The 14,046-nt window shown below is 49.1% G+C and overlaps 2 protein-coding genes across 5 annotated transcripts in view; one reads left to right on the top strand and one right to left on the bottom strand.

Annotated features, from left to right (window-relative positions):
• Nucleotides 1–3,493: 3,493 nt before the first annotated feature.
• Nucleotides 3,494–13,025, bottom strand: GMFG (glia maturation factor gamma). 4 transcript variants are annotated; one of them, XM_019666248.1, is made up of 7 exons: nucleotides 12,604–13,025; nucleotides 7,750–7,846; nucleotides 7,527–7,576; nucleotides 6,681–6,730; nucleotides 4,436–4,518; nucleotides 3,908–3,981; nucleotides 3,494–3,681 (listed from the first exon to the last, which is right to left on the bottom strand). In XM_019666248.1, exons 1-7 carry the CDS (start codon nucleotides 12,604–12,606, stop codon nucleotides 3,610–3,612), a joined length of 429 nt encoding a protein of 142 aa, XP_019521793.1. In that variant the 5' UTR covers nucleotides 12,607–13,025; the 3' UTR covers nucleotides 3,494–3,609. The 4 variants fall into 4 exon arrangements, with proteins under 4 accessions (XP_019521793.1, XP_019521792.1, XP_019521791.1 ...); XM_019666247.1 differs by lacking the exon at nucleotides 12,604–13,025 and adding an exon at nucleotides 10,924–11,193; XM_019666246.1 differs by lacking the exon at nucleotides 12,604–13,025 and adding an exon at nucleotides 8,286–8,395.
• A 472-nt stretch (nucleotides 13,026–13,497) lies between these two features.
• The window catches only part of SAMD4B (sterile alpha motif domain containing 4B), a 37,172-nt gene continuing 36,623 nt past the window's right edge, over nucleotides 13,498–14,046 (top strand). Inside the window, exon 1 of the mRNA XM_019666278.1 lies at nucleotides 13,498–13,617. The gene's annotated coding sequence lies outside the window, so the exon portion shown is untranslated. The remainder of the gene's footprint in view (nucleotides 13,618–14,046) is intronic.

Raw genomic sequence — 14,046 nt, 5'->3', positions numbered from 1 at the left:
AGAGACAGAGATATACAGAGATGGAGGAACAAAGAGCCTGCACCTAGGCAGAGGCAGCCTCACTCACAGAGCATACCTGGCCCTGCGAGCGCTTGGCCTCATCCCCAATCACTCTTGTCTTCTAGCCTCAATGACTTTTCTGTTCCAGCTCATCCCAGCCCTGGGGCCTTGGCAGTTTTTCCCCTTCCATGGCTGAGTCCTTCTTTTCATACAAGTCTTAATGAAAATGTAACCTCTTCAGAGAGGCCTTCCTTTCCTGTTCTCCAGTTGATACCCCCACCCCCATCAATGGTCCTAATGTCTGTGAATTACTCTGAAATACATACAAAGTAATTTGATGGATGGATAGATGGATGGATATGTGCTAAAACAAGTGCAGTAAAATATGAATGATTGTATCTAGGTGGTGGGTATATGGGTGTTCAGTGTAAAATTATTTAGACTTTGCTGCATGTTTGAAATTTTTCATAATAAATGTTGGGAGAGAAAAAAAAGCTGGAACTCTTCTAGAGACTAAAGAGGCAACAAAAAAATTGCCCAAACAGGTCCCATCACTTCTATCGACTATCGTATCACCTCATTTTACTTCCTTCATAGCACTTATCATTCTTAGTAATGACCTTGTTTGCTTATTTGTTTACCTATTTATTGTTTACTTATTTGTTTATTGCTTATTGCCTAGTCATTGAAATGTAAGCCTCCTGAGGGCAGTGGCATAGGCACCAATTTTCTCCAGTGTCCAGAAGACTGATTGGCAGCTAGTGGGTGCTCAGTAAACGTGTTCTTGAATGCCTCTTGGGAGAGGACCTGGAGTTAGGTCTGCTGCACACTCACTGCAGAGGCCACACTCAGGAATAAACATCATCTCCCAGCCTAGGGTCATTAAAAGGGAAAGGGTACACCCCAGCAGCAGGGGTGTGCCCCATAAGGTCAGGGAGTGTGAGTTGGCCTGATAAAGAGGACAACAGGAGTAAGAAGATAGTGTGATTGTTTCCCTAGGGCCCTAATTCCTGCCCCAGACCACCCTCATTCTTCCACAACTTAGGTCCCACCCTCTGTCTCTAAGGCTCTGCCCTAAAGCAAAACCCTCAGCCTTATCTGATCTAAGCAAAGCCCAAGTGTAGGATCCATCCCCAAGCCTGAGCCCCACCCCTTAGACACCACCCTAAATATATAATATGTATCCAGACTCCTTCAGCCTGTGTCCCCAGTGGCAAATCTCAGCCCCACTCCTCAGCCCCACCCCTCTATTTTAGGCTCTATCCCGTAAGCATATATATAGTTTTCAGCCTAGGCACTGGCCTGCCTCTCATGCCTAATTTGAGTCCTCCATTCTCCACTCCCCCTAAAATCCAACCTCCACCTCTCCAACCTAAGCCCTGCTTACATTCTAGGTTAGCAGGGAGAAGTGCCCCAGGGAAGGCCTAGGGCCTCCATTCAAAAATTAGGGAGCTGGGATCTGTTAGAACCCAGAGAGAAGGTTGGTGGAAAGAGAGGAGGTGGTCCCTAGTTTGTACCACCCCTCTAAGGAGTGGCCTCAAACCCAAAACCACGCCCCATTTTGCTGACTCTTCATTGGATAGTGTATTCTGTTCTGACTTCTCTGATTGGTCTCTGTATAATCCTTCTAGCCAAACCTATTCTGCCTTGGGCTGCCCCTCAGAGTCAATCTCTCTGATTGGTCCCTGCTTTCCAAACTCCCTTCTCCTGATTGGGCAACTCCTTGTACATGCCCCTTTCTAATTGGATTGTTTGCAATCATAAGCTTGGATGCAGACAGAAATTCAACAATTAGGGAAGAGGAGAGATGTGGAAGGAGGGAAAGGTGGGAGTAGAAGAGGAGGAGATGGTTCCCTAAATCCCATGCCTAAGAGAGGGCGTGGCCATTGGCCACAGGAAAGCCTTGAGTTAAAGTTCTATTATAACTGTACAGATCCCTAGCTGTGGGACTTCAGACAACCATTTTTAGCTTCTGGGCCTCAGTTTCTTCATCTGTAAATTGGGGATTATAATGGTACCTTCTTCATGGGGTATTAAATGAGTTAATACCTGTAAAGTGCTTATAGAAGTACCTGGCACATAGGAAGCCCTCAGTCAGAGTTAGCTACTATTATTAATTTGGTCATGTAAGTGCATGACCTTGGACAAGTCCTTTTACCTCTCTGACCTTTGCAGATGGGGAGTTACCTGACCTTTTAATTCAATGACCTCTCTCCTATCTCCAGCCCTCCTCTTCTTCCATCTCTAGCCATCAGGGATTCAGGCTATGATCAGAGTGGGGTATGTGTATGTGTGGAGGGGGTTTGAGATGTTCCTATCAGAGAGATGGGTGGGACACCAGGACAGGTGTCAGAGAAGAGGAGCTCAACCCAATCCCTCCCCGTCCCTGGGGGGAATTTCTTTATGACCCAATATAAAGTGATTCTACCCTGAATCTCTCCTGCAAGTGCTTGTCCTGATTGGGGACAAGGGGACAAGGGATGGGCAGAGTGGGGTGGTGAGCGGATGGTATGTTCCAGCTGGGAGGGCGAGGGGAGGGTTAGAGCTGGGCTTATGTATCCTCCCCCAGGAATGGCAAGGCTGGGGGAGGGACAGCTCAGGCCCAAGGTCACAGTGCCATTGTTACCGTGGCAACGGCCATGGTCTCTACAGGGAACCTGGAAAGGGGTGGGAGAGAGGGAGCTCCCAGGTCCCCGAATTTGAGGACTGACAGAAGAACTGCGACATGGAGAAGCAGAGAGACAGAAAGAGTGATTTAGATCTATGAAGACCTGCCCATCTCAGAATTTTTAGAGCCTGGTACACTATGGGTGCTCAATAAATGTCCCTCAGAGACAAAAACAGGGAGCCTGAGAGAGTCAAATGCTCAGAGATGCTCGAAGAAAAAAAGAAGACTCTCCAGACAAGGGTGAGTGGGATGTCCCTTTCCTAGCCCCTCACCCTTATACCCTGGGCCCACTGAGGCCCCTGGATCCTCTTTGCCTTCCCAGTCCTGGGCCCTCAGGCCTACCCAACCACACAAACCACCCACCCCAGCAACTCTTGAGCCCCTGAAGCAATTATGTTCGATCTTTCAACAACTCTTCTGCCTTTAAATTCTTCCTGCCTGGGGGGGCTCACTGAGAAAAGTAGCATTCAGTGTAAGCTAATGCCTGCGAGCCCCTAGAGCTGGGATGGGAAGGGAGGAGGAGGGGAAACAGGCACCCACCCAGGTGTCCTTATGCCCCTTGGGAGTGGCCCCTCCATGGATTCAAATGTTCCCCCCAATTCCTCCAGGAACACCGACCTCTTCCACACACTCCCTCACCCCCCATCTCCCCAAGGAAACCCTACAGGCCCCTCCCTTCCTTTCAGAGAAACAGGTATCCATCCTCCTTTCCTCCCAGGACTCGTCAGGCATCCACTTGGTCTGCCTGCCCTCTGCTGGCCCATGGATGGTACTGCAGGGACTGTCCGCTAGCGCTCACAACGAGAAACAGAAACTGAGCCAGAACTGAGTTGTTGGATTTTAATTTATTTAGGGTCTCAGGTGTTCAAGTCCTAGGGATCCGAGTCCCCAGTTCCTTTGGGAAACTCAGACATCATGAATTCAGATCCCCAGCCCAGAGGTCAACGAAAGAAAGACAACTTCTCTTTGAGCCAGGCCTCGGTGAGGTCATCAGTGGTACGGATTTCAAATACCTGAGCAGGGAGAGTTCTCATTATTATGATCCACTCAGGAACTGAGACAGTGAGGACTCTGGCCCCCTCCTCTCTCAGACCAGGGGTCCAGATCCCCAGAACCCTCCTCCATCAGACCCAGGAACCGGTCCCCCAGCCCCTGCCTCCCTCAGACCCAGGAGCCCAGACTCTCAGATCCCCTCCTCCCTAAAACAAACTCAGGGGAACCTCCACCCCAAGCCCAGACCTTTGTGAGCTCTGCTGTCTGTACCAGTCTGTTTTTACTCCCTGCATACATCATCTGTTGTTCCGGCTTGCAGCCTGTGTGGAAAAGAAGAGAGTATAACTGGGGGGCCCTGGAGTTTTCTAAGGGTCCTAGGAGCTGTTGTAACAAGTTCCTGGAAGCTATACTCAGTTTCTAGTTTTGTCTAGGGGCTTGAAGCTATTCTGAAGGTCTCTGGAGATGACTGAGAGGACAGACAAGAATTTCTAGGTAAAAGGAAGAAGTAAGTTTGCTTACACATCTGTGGACTGAGAAAGATGTGTGGGCTCTTGAGGAATCTGCACCCCAACCTCTACCCCACTGCCCTCCCAGTACTCACACACCACACCACATATGTCACCCAGTCAGATACTTGCCAAGTCTCACACACACACACACACACACACACACACAGAAGCACCTACACTCACACAGATACATATATGCACACTCTTACACACCCCCCACACACTCTAAGACCCTCTTCTCAGGAAGGATAGAGCTGTGTCTCACCCACGGGACTGGAGAAGATGAAACACAGCGGGTAGGACACTCGGCCATCTGCGTGCACATACTTGTAGCTATAAACCACGAACCTACACCAGCGAAAGGGAATTCAAATTAAGGACTTCGGCCTGGAGCCCAAGCCCAAAGCCCATTACCTGAGTCCACAACCTTGAAATCTTGTCTCAGTCTGAGAACCTAGGGTTAACAACTAAGACCCAAGTACTGGCCTCAAACACAATAAATGATCAAAAATAACAATTATAGTAAGTGTTAAATAGAATTACCATATGATCTAGCAATTCCACTTCAGGGTATTTATCGAAAGAAAATGAAACATTAATTTGAAAATATATATTGCACCCCCATGTCCATTGCAGTGTTATTTACAATAGCCAAGATATGGAAACAACCTAAATGTCCCATTGATGAATGAATGAAGATGTGGTATATATACACAATGGAATACTATTCAGCCATATAAAAGAATGAAACCCTGCCATTTGTGAAAAAATGGGTGGACCTTGAGGGCCTTACACTAAGTGAAATATGTCAGACAGAGAAAGATAAATACCGTGTGATCTCACTTATATGTGGAATTTTAAAAATAAAAAAAACAAGCTCATAGGCAGAGAACAGATTGATGGTTGCCAGAGGGAGGGGGTGGGGTGGACAAAACAGGTGAAAGAGGGTCAGAAGGTACAAACTTCCAGTTATAAAATAAATTAATCATGAGTATCTAATGTATAGCATGGTGACTATAGTTAATAATACTGTATTGCATATTTGTAAGTTGCTAAGAGTAAATCTTAAATCCTCATCACAAAAAAAACTGTTTTTGTAACTATGTATGCTATGTATGGTGACAGATATTAACTAGACTAATTCTGCTGATCATGTTATATGTCAAATATACCTTAATAAAATTTTTTCAAAAGAAAAACTTAATGGCTGAAAATATTAGTCAGTGCTTATTTGACTAACAAAAACCCTATGATATATCTGCTATTATTATCCTCATACTACAGATGGGAAAACTGAAGCCCAGATAGGTGACGTCACTTGCCCAAGGTTCTATGGATAGATTTGAACCCAGGAAATTTGGTGCTAGAGTGTAAGTGTTCAACTATTATGCAATAGTGTCCCACACGTTAGAACCCCAGGCTGAGACCAGGCCCAGCTACATAATTTGCCAAGCTCAGTACAAAATGAAAATGTGGGGCCCTTTGTTTAAAAGGCGGGAGAAAAGCTTTTTCCTTTCTTCTGCAGTCTCTTCCCAGGCTGATCTTTTTAAATTTGCTATTTAAAGTCATGCTGTCTTGGGCATGGGGACACTTGCAGGGGGAGTGTGGGTGCTCACAGGTGAACCCTGGAACTTGTCATGCAGGGGGTGTGTGCTGACCCTGGCCCTGACCCTCCCCAAATCTGCACTCAGACCCCCTGCCTGGGGCAGAGGGCAGCAGCTGCCACTGGGCATTGCAGGGAGTGGGTGGCTGAGAACCCATCCAGGGCTGGAGGTGGGACCCCATGTGAGCCAAGGCAGGCTCCAAGCCCCCAACACATGCTCCATTGTCCCAGAAGACTTCACACAACACACAAATTCAAAGATAAACCCATAAAGAATTTCCAGACAGCAGGCAGCCACAGAGCGTTCCATCCCCCACCCCCGCCCATTCAAGGTGCCCTTCTGGGTATGGGACCTTGTTGGACTGCACTCGTCAGATGCCAGGGAAGCTGGTCCTGGCTGAGAACTAGCGTCTGGGATGGAGGCTCAAAATCCTTGGGCACCCAAAATTCACCCTAGGTGAGATGGAAAATCTAAATAAACCAGTTTTCATAGAAGTGTCAAAGAGCTCCTCCACACACAAAAGGCACCAGGCTCATGTGGCTTCATACAGAATTTTCCCCAATTGTTAAAGATCAGGTCATTCTTTTGCTATCTGAGGTATCCCTCAGCATTGAAAAATAAGGACATTTTCCTTTTTTAAAAAATGAAACAAAAGCAATGTTGAGGCCAAAACCTGACAGTTTGTATTTTAAAAAGCAAGTTCTAATACCATGTATGATTATCAGTATAAAATTCTGCAATAAAGTATTACTATACTGTACAAAAAGTCCTAGGGTAAAAACTCTTGGCCTCAAACACAGATCCCAAGCCCATGAATAGGACTGGAACCCAAGCAGTCCCTCAGTCTCCACCGCCAATATCACCCCTTTCCCCTGGCCTGACCCTCCCATTCCTTCCCCAGGATACCTGGGCTGTCTCTCTGGCAACTCCATTTTTAGTTCCTCTGGAGAAATGTTCTGGGGTGGGGGTGGGGGGGACAAAACAGGAGAGAAGAAAATACTGCCATTAAATAAGCATTTATCATGTGCCAAAGCACTGGTCTAAGAAACGCACATGGATTATTAACTCAATGAGCTCGCCCATAACCCTGTGGCGTAAGTCCTATTATTATCCCTACTTTACAGGTGAGCAATCTGAGGCCCAGAGGTGTTTAGACAGGACTGCACAGCAACTCTGAGCAGCGGAGTTCAAATTTGAATCTGGGTTTAAATAGTAATACTTCACTATACTTCCTTTCAGAGGACCTGAGGAAGCCCATCTCCTAGCCAGTCCCCCTCCCCTGTCGCACAGTCCCAGCCTCAGTCTAAATGGACACCCCTTAAATCCTTACCACAACACTAGGAAGTAAGCTTTATTATTATCCCCATGTTACTGATAAAGGCAGTGAGGCCAGAAGGGGGTGAGGTCTACCCCTTTATAAAGGACTTCCGCTAGCTTGATAGCTTATCTGAAAACTCATTTATCATCATTTTATTGAGTATATACTATGTGCCAGGGCTGCTGCTAAGCCCATTACAAAGATTAAATCATTGAATCCACAAACAACTCTATGAGTTGTTATTCCCATTTCACATAAGGAAACAGAGGCCCATACAGGCTACCTCTCTCACCTAGGGTCACAGCTGAGCTGGGACTTAACCCCCAGATCTTTCTGGTCCCTAATGCCAGGCTCTTAGCATCAGTTCCAGCCCCTGGTCTCTCAGTCCCACCCTTTGCTTCTTGGGGGGGGTCCCATCCACCCCAGTCCCTCACCTGAAATTCTTCCTCCAGCACCACCATCTGTCGGTCTTTGTCCACCTTCACTGTGGAGGGATGGCACACAGGGGTTAGCAGCCCCTCCCATTCATGGGTGACACTTGCCCAGCCTTCCTTATTTGTCCCCAACCCCCTCCCATCCTTCCACAGGTGTGGGAGGGGGTGGGGGTGTGGGGGAGTGGGCGGGTGGGGGTGGGGAAGTGGGGGGGATGACACTCACTTATTATGGCTGCGTTGTCTGTCTCTTTTCGAAAACGGAATTTCCTCAGCTTTTCCTTTAGCTCTGGGTCCACCTCACACACCACCAAGGAGTCCGACTGTAGAGGAGCCCAGTAACAGCTTAGCTGGCCTGGCCTCAGCCCCTGCCACCACCACCCCCACACCCCAATCCTCAGTTTCTCCATCTACTAATGAAGAGGAGCACCCCCCGATAGTCTCTATGAGGCCTTTGTGAACATGAGGAAAAGGCATCCTTTCCTTGGGCCGACACTACCCTCACCAGGGCACACACTTGGGATGTAGAGCAGAGGCTGGACTCCAGCCCTCCTAGGGGGTACCCCTGGGCAACACTCAAGGAGACCCAGGGATCTGCTTGCCTGGGGCTAAACCCGGAACCACCATCTCTCTTCCCCCAGCCTGGTCCTTTGCTGCAGTGGGGTCCCCTTCCCAGCCCCTGAACTCCAACTCACAGCCTGACCTTCACCCAGGTGCCCTCCCAGCCCCAGACCCACCCCATATGACCCCTGGCCCCCTGACCATGGCTTTTCTGTCCGCAGGCCTCTTCTTTACTCAGTTCCGCTGTCTTCTAGGGGTGGGGACCAGGGCTGGGGGGCGGGGTGTGGGGAAGGGGAAAGGTTTCATGCAACACCACATCCTGTTTATGGCCATTCTGAGACAACTGTTGCAGAGGGCTCCTCCCCCTCCTTCCTTCTCCTCATCTGCCAAGACCTCCCAGCCTTTGCAATCACCTAGCCCGGGGTTCGAATGCTACCTTGCTGTGTGACCCTAGCTAAGTAACTTTACCCCTCTGATGCAAGATTGTTGTGAGGATAAAAGAGCTTCTTCGCATGTCTCCTGGCATGGTGGACACACTCAATACACAGTAGACAATGAGCTCTTTAGCTCCTCCCCTTCTCCAGGAAGCCTTTCTGCATTTACCCCCATCTATTATAGAATATTTTAATTCCAGAGCTGGAAAGGGGAGCTTAGAGATGTTTGCTGGTCAAACGGCCACCTATTATATTGATGAGAAAAGGGAGAGGAGCGGAGATGCCACAGCACCAAGGTAATGGTGAATTTTTTCCTGGAGTTATTCAGCCTTATGGGCTTTATAATGGGCCCTATAACAATGGTATGCAATCTTGTCAGACCAATACCCCCGTTTTTATTAAGAGCATTTTGTATTGCTTTCTGCCCTATCCTGAAATGAAATTCCTAGATAATGTAATCTACTTATACACATGATGTTTAAAAAATCAATATAATGTCCTGTCATATAAAGGAGAAATAAGAAGGAAGTAATTTATAGGAAAATTTATATGTACTTCAGTGAGAAAATATAAGCACACAAAAGAGAATTTTCACAAGTCCCAGACCCACAATGGCTGACTTCTCTCCATAATAGTGGACAAGGCTTTCTCATCCCCCTCTGCCCTGTACTAAATCCAATCCTGTCACCCACTCAAGGGCATGGCTGCAGCTATTCTCCCTCTCCCTGCATTATCCATGTTTCTGTTTCTGCTTGATCTTTCCCTCAGACTACACGCAGTGGTCTCTCTTCCATCTTACAAACTAAAAACCCTATCTCCGGCCCAGCCACTGCCCATTCATTTCCTTCCCTTTTCAGCAAAACTTCTCGAAAGAATTGTCTACGCTTGCTGCCTCCAATTTCTCCTCTCAATTTTCTCTTCTACTTTCTCCCAGCAGACTCTCACTCTTGTCCCTCTACACTGACCAGGCCACCAATGACCTCTAAGGGGCTGAATGGATCTCATGGTCAATTCTCAGTTTTCATCCGCCATGCCCTATCAGCCACATCTGACACCGTCCATAGCTCCCTGCACTCTGAAACACATTTTTCACTTGGCCTGCAGGACGCCAACCTGGCCAGGTTTTTCTCTGACTTCTCTGGCTGTTCCTCTTTTTAACAGTGAGGCGTCCCAGGGCTCAGTCTTTGGTCCCCTTCTCTTTTCCATCCACCTTCCTCACTTCCTGATCTAATCAGTCTCGTGCCTTTCAAAGGGGATACCTTAATTATTTCGTCAGCCTAGGACTCTTACATTCAGCAGCAAACCTGCCATCTCCACCTGGATGTCTTGGAGTCATCCTTGAACACTTCTCTTTCCAGAACTTGTCAGCTCTGAACTTCTAAATATAACCAGAATCTGCCCACTTCTCCCCCTCCACAGCCCATACTCTGGTTCTGCCCGCTTCATCTCCTGCCTGAACTCATGAAAGAGCTTCTGCACTGTTTCCATGCTCTCCCCTCCCCACACTCTATTCTTCATAGGACTATCAGAGGAATTCTAATAAAACCCAAGTCAAGTGACATACTTCCTCTCTCAAAACCCTTCTATGGCTCTTGTATTATTTGGGTAAAAGCAAAAGTCCTTACAGTGGCCTTTAAAACTAAATTATCTGCTATCACCCCTCCTCCATCTCTTGTTGGACCCTATTTTCCACTACTCTCTTCTTTGCTCCCTCCAATCACACTAGCCTCTTTGTGGTTCTGTGAATGATCCTGTCACTGGGCCTTTGCACTTGCCATTTCCACTTTTGGGAACCCTCTTTCCCTCATGGTTCACGCCTTCATCCCTTTAGGTTTCACCTGTTCAAATCTCACCTACCTAAAGAGGCCTTTCCCCATCTAAACTAGTGCTGACCCTCTCTCTCCATCCCCTTAGCTTGCTTTTTCTCCATAGTACTTATCAAGTTACATTGCGCTTATTTATTGTTTGTGTCCCCCAAACTAGAATGTAAGCTTTGTGAAGGCAGAGATGTTTGTCTGCCCTGTTAATTGTTGAATTTCTAGTACTGTGCGCAGGGCGTGGCACATATTAAGTACTTAAGAAATATTACTAAATGAGTAAATGAACCAGCATCTATGGAGCACATTGACTCTATATGGTGTGAAAGTTGTTACTTCAGTACAGGGGGTAGTGGATGGGGTTTGTGCCATCCCTCACCCGGGCTTGAAGTGGCCTTTCCTCACAGCATCTGTGATGCCACACTCTCCTGGTTTTCCTCCTCTCTGGCTGCCCCTTCTCAATATATGTTGATTTCTTTGCTCAAACCTTCTGTGTTCCCTTTCCGTGGAGTTCTGTAGGGTCCTTGTCTCCATTCATCCCACATACCCTCCCCAGGCTAGGTCACTAAATCCCATAGCTTTAATTACCATCTGTGATGATTCTCAAATCTTGGTTTCCAGCCCCAGTTTCTCTGGTAAACTTTGGAACCAGGGGTTGTGCAGTCTCCTGGACTCTGCTGCTGGGTGGCCCACACTGGGCTCAGCATCTTCAGAACCTGCATCTTTTCTGGGTCTTCTTCTCAGGTAGACCCCCCAAGCCCCCAATCTCCCACTCAGAGGACCTAATCTTAGATTTCTCTGTCCATCCCGCCAGTCCCATGGTCAGTTCATTCAGCCTCCTGGGCTCCTCTCCCACCTGCGCCTCCTTTTCTCACAGTCCCACCCTAGTGCAAACGCCCCTCTCCCATCCCAGCAGCTTCCCTGGACTCACGCCACCCAGTTCTATTCCCTCCAATATATTGGGTTGTCGGAAAAGTCATGATGCATGTTTGCGACAGATGGCACTAGTTCATTTTTGGAAGTACTAGAGTCATTCGCATCTACGTTATTGCTATGTCATTTGACAGCTGACAGTTCTAGCTTCATTCTAAGAAAAAAAAATTGAGTGATCTGGTTGCGTTTTGGAGATTACAACAAGTTGAAGATGGAAGACCAAACTGTGCATTTTTGCTATATTTTACTGTTTTACTTCCATAAAGGGCAGAATGCCCGTCATGCTTGTGAAAAGTTGCATAAAGTTTATGGTGACAATGTTCTACAAGAACGTAAGTGCCAATGATGGTTCACGAAATTCCGCACTGGTGATTTTGATCTCAACGACATTCCTCGGTCAGGGAGGCCCACCAAGGTTGATGACAAAATAAAGGCATTGATCGAGTCAAACCTACGTTACACACGAGAGATTGCAGACACATTGAACATCCATCATTCAAGCGTTCATGACCACCTGAAGCTGGGATACGTAAGCAAGCTTGATATTTGGGTTCCACATGAACTCAGAGAAGTTCATTTGACGGTGCGTATAAACATCTGCAATATGCTCATTAAACGTGAGGAAAACGATCCTTTTTTGAAGCGACTGATAACTGGTGATAAGTGGATTGTTTACAACAATGTGGTGCTCAAACAGTCGTGGTCCCAACGTGATGATTCGCTTCAAATGACATTAAAAACAGGCATTCATCAGAGTAAGGTTATGCTCTCAGTGTGGTGGGATTTTAAAGGTGTGTTTTTTGAGCTCCTACCAAGGAACCAAACAATCAATTCGAATGTGTACTATCAGCAATTGGACAGTTTGAACGAATCCATCATCCAGAAACGTCCAGAGCTTAATTGTAAAGGAGTTGTGTTCCATCACGACAACATGAGACCAACACAGGTTTGATCACCCATCAAAAATTACTGGAGCTTGGATGGGATGTGTTGCCACACCCACCATACTCGCCTGACCTTGCACTGTCAGACTTCCACTTGTTTTGCTCTCTTCAAAACTCCTTGCGTCGTATAACGTTCAATTCAGATGAGGCTGTAAATTAGCACCTTGTTCAGTTTTTTGCAAATAAAGACAGGTCTCCTTCTGTGAACGAGGAATTATGACGCTAACTGAAAGATGGCAAAAGGTTATCGAACAAAATGGGCAATTTATCATTGATTGATCTTTGTTCTTTATATAAATAAATGACCTTTGAAAAACATAGACAAAATACTTCATGACTTTTATGACAACCCAACAGAAGCCAGAGATATCTTTCCAAACAACCAACTCACCATGGCTTTTCCCAGCTTGAAGACTTTCCATGGCTCCCTAGTGCTCAAGGGGCAAGTTCAATCTCCCTCAAGCGGCCAAACATCTGGCTGCAGCTTATGTCCCACCACCTCCTGCCTTGAACTCTACACTCCATCCCGACTACGTTTCCTGAGTTCCTCTAAGAAGCCACCTGAGAGCCTTTCTGAGTGAGGGCCCACTCTGCTTGGTTCACCGGAGCCAGGGAAGTTTGTGGAATGAACGAACAGATTACAGTAGCCGGAGCAACAACTCCCACTTATTTACGGCCTCCTTTGTGCCCAGTGCTTTACACGCATCGTCTCTTTCAATCCTATTCCGCTTGAGAAAGGAAGCAACAGGCTTAGAGACGGATGCGCTGAGAAAGTGACTCCAAAGGCCTGAGAGCCGACCTACACTATCCGGGCAAAGGCGTCTTAGGCGGGCGCGCTGAGGGGCGGGCCTTGAACGCCAGAATCAGGAATTGTGACTTAGCGCCGGGCCGCTAATGTAGACGAGCACGAGACTGCCCCCTATGGGAGGGGAGGCCCAATGCCTGGCTCTGCCGGGCCCGTTGCCCGTGGCAACGCCTCGCGCACCCCGCCCCTTCCCCGCCCGCCGGGTCGCCTGCACGTCAGCCCCTTGGCCGACCAATCCCACGGAGTAGGGGGCGGGCCTTCCAAGCCTCGTCCAGCCCCCGTTGCTCCCCTCACCACTAGGACCCCGCCTTCCTCGGCGCTCACCGCCCGCCCTTCGCGCTGCCCTCGCCGTCCGTTGGCGGGCTCGCTGTTCGTCACCGCGGCGCCTGCTAATGCCGACGCGCGGCGGCCCCCGTCGGGGCGGGGCCAGGGGCGGTGACGTACGGCGCGGTGACGCAGCGCGACGGCGGCGGTGGCGGCGGCGGCGGCGGCGGTGGTCGGTGCGGGAGGAGGGAGGGGAGCTCGCGGGCCGAGAGGGGGCGACGGCTGTGGCGGTGGCCTGAAGAGGCCCGGGCGGCGGCGGCCAAGGCGGCCAAGGCGGTGAGTCGCGGGCAGGCCGGGCGGCCATGGGGCGGTGGCGGGTCGGGGCGCGTGGGGCTCACCTCAGGGCGCCCCAGGCCGCCGCGCGGGCGGCCCCGCCCCCTCAGGGACCCCGAGCCGCGGGCGAGCGCGGAGCGCGGGCCTCGGGGGTCCTAGCCCCGGAGAGAAGCCCCCACTCCCGTCCCCCGAATCGCCCTCACAGGGCGCCTCAGAAGCTTCCCTTCCAGATCCCCCTCACACCCTCGGGATCGACCCCGCATGTCTACCTCAGACATTTCTTTAGAGGGCGGTCACCGGCGCCCCCAAATCTCTCTCAGAGACCCCCTGACAGCCTCCATCCCACCCCCTCCTTTGGTCCCAGGTCTTCCCGGGAGCCCACCCCTTCCATTCCCACAGGCTTCTCCAGAGACGACCTAGGTCTTCGAAATC

This window comes from Hipposideros armiger, unplaced genomic scaffold, assembly GCF_001890085.2.
Source record: "Hipposideros armiger isolate ML-2016 unplaced genomic scaffold, ASM189008v1 scaffold_466, whole genome shotgun sequence".
Classification (NCBI taxonomy): domain Eukaryota; kingdom Metazoa; phylum Chordata; class Mammalia; order Chiroptera; family Hipposideridae; genus Hipposideros; species Hipposideros armiger.
The sequence above is the reverse complement of the archived record's forward strand: the minus strand, read 5'-3'. Positions and strand labels throughout refer to the sequence as shown.

Bases quoted from the DNA above. Each gene is read 5' to 3' on its own strand.
- GMFG (XM_019666248.1), bottom strand. The intron at 6,731-7,526 runs GTGAGGGACTGG...CCCCCACCCCAG, and splicing joins TGCTGGAGGAAGAATTTCAG to AACATTTCTCCAGAGGAACT. The intron at 4,519-6,680 runs GTATCCTGGGGA...TCGCTGGTGTAG, and splicing joins TTGCCAGAGAGACAGCCCAG to GTTCGTGGTTTATAGCTACA.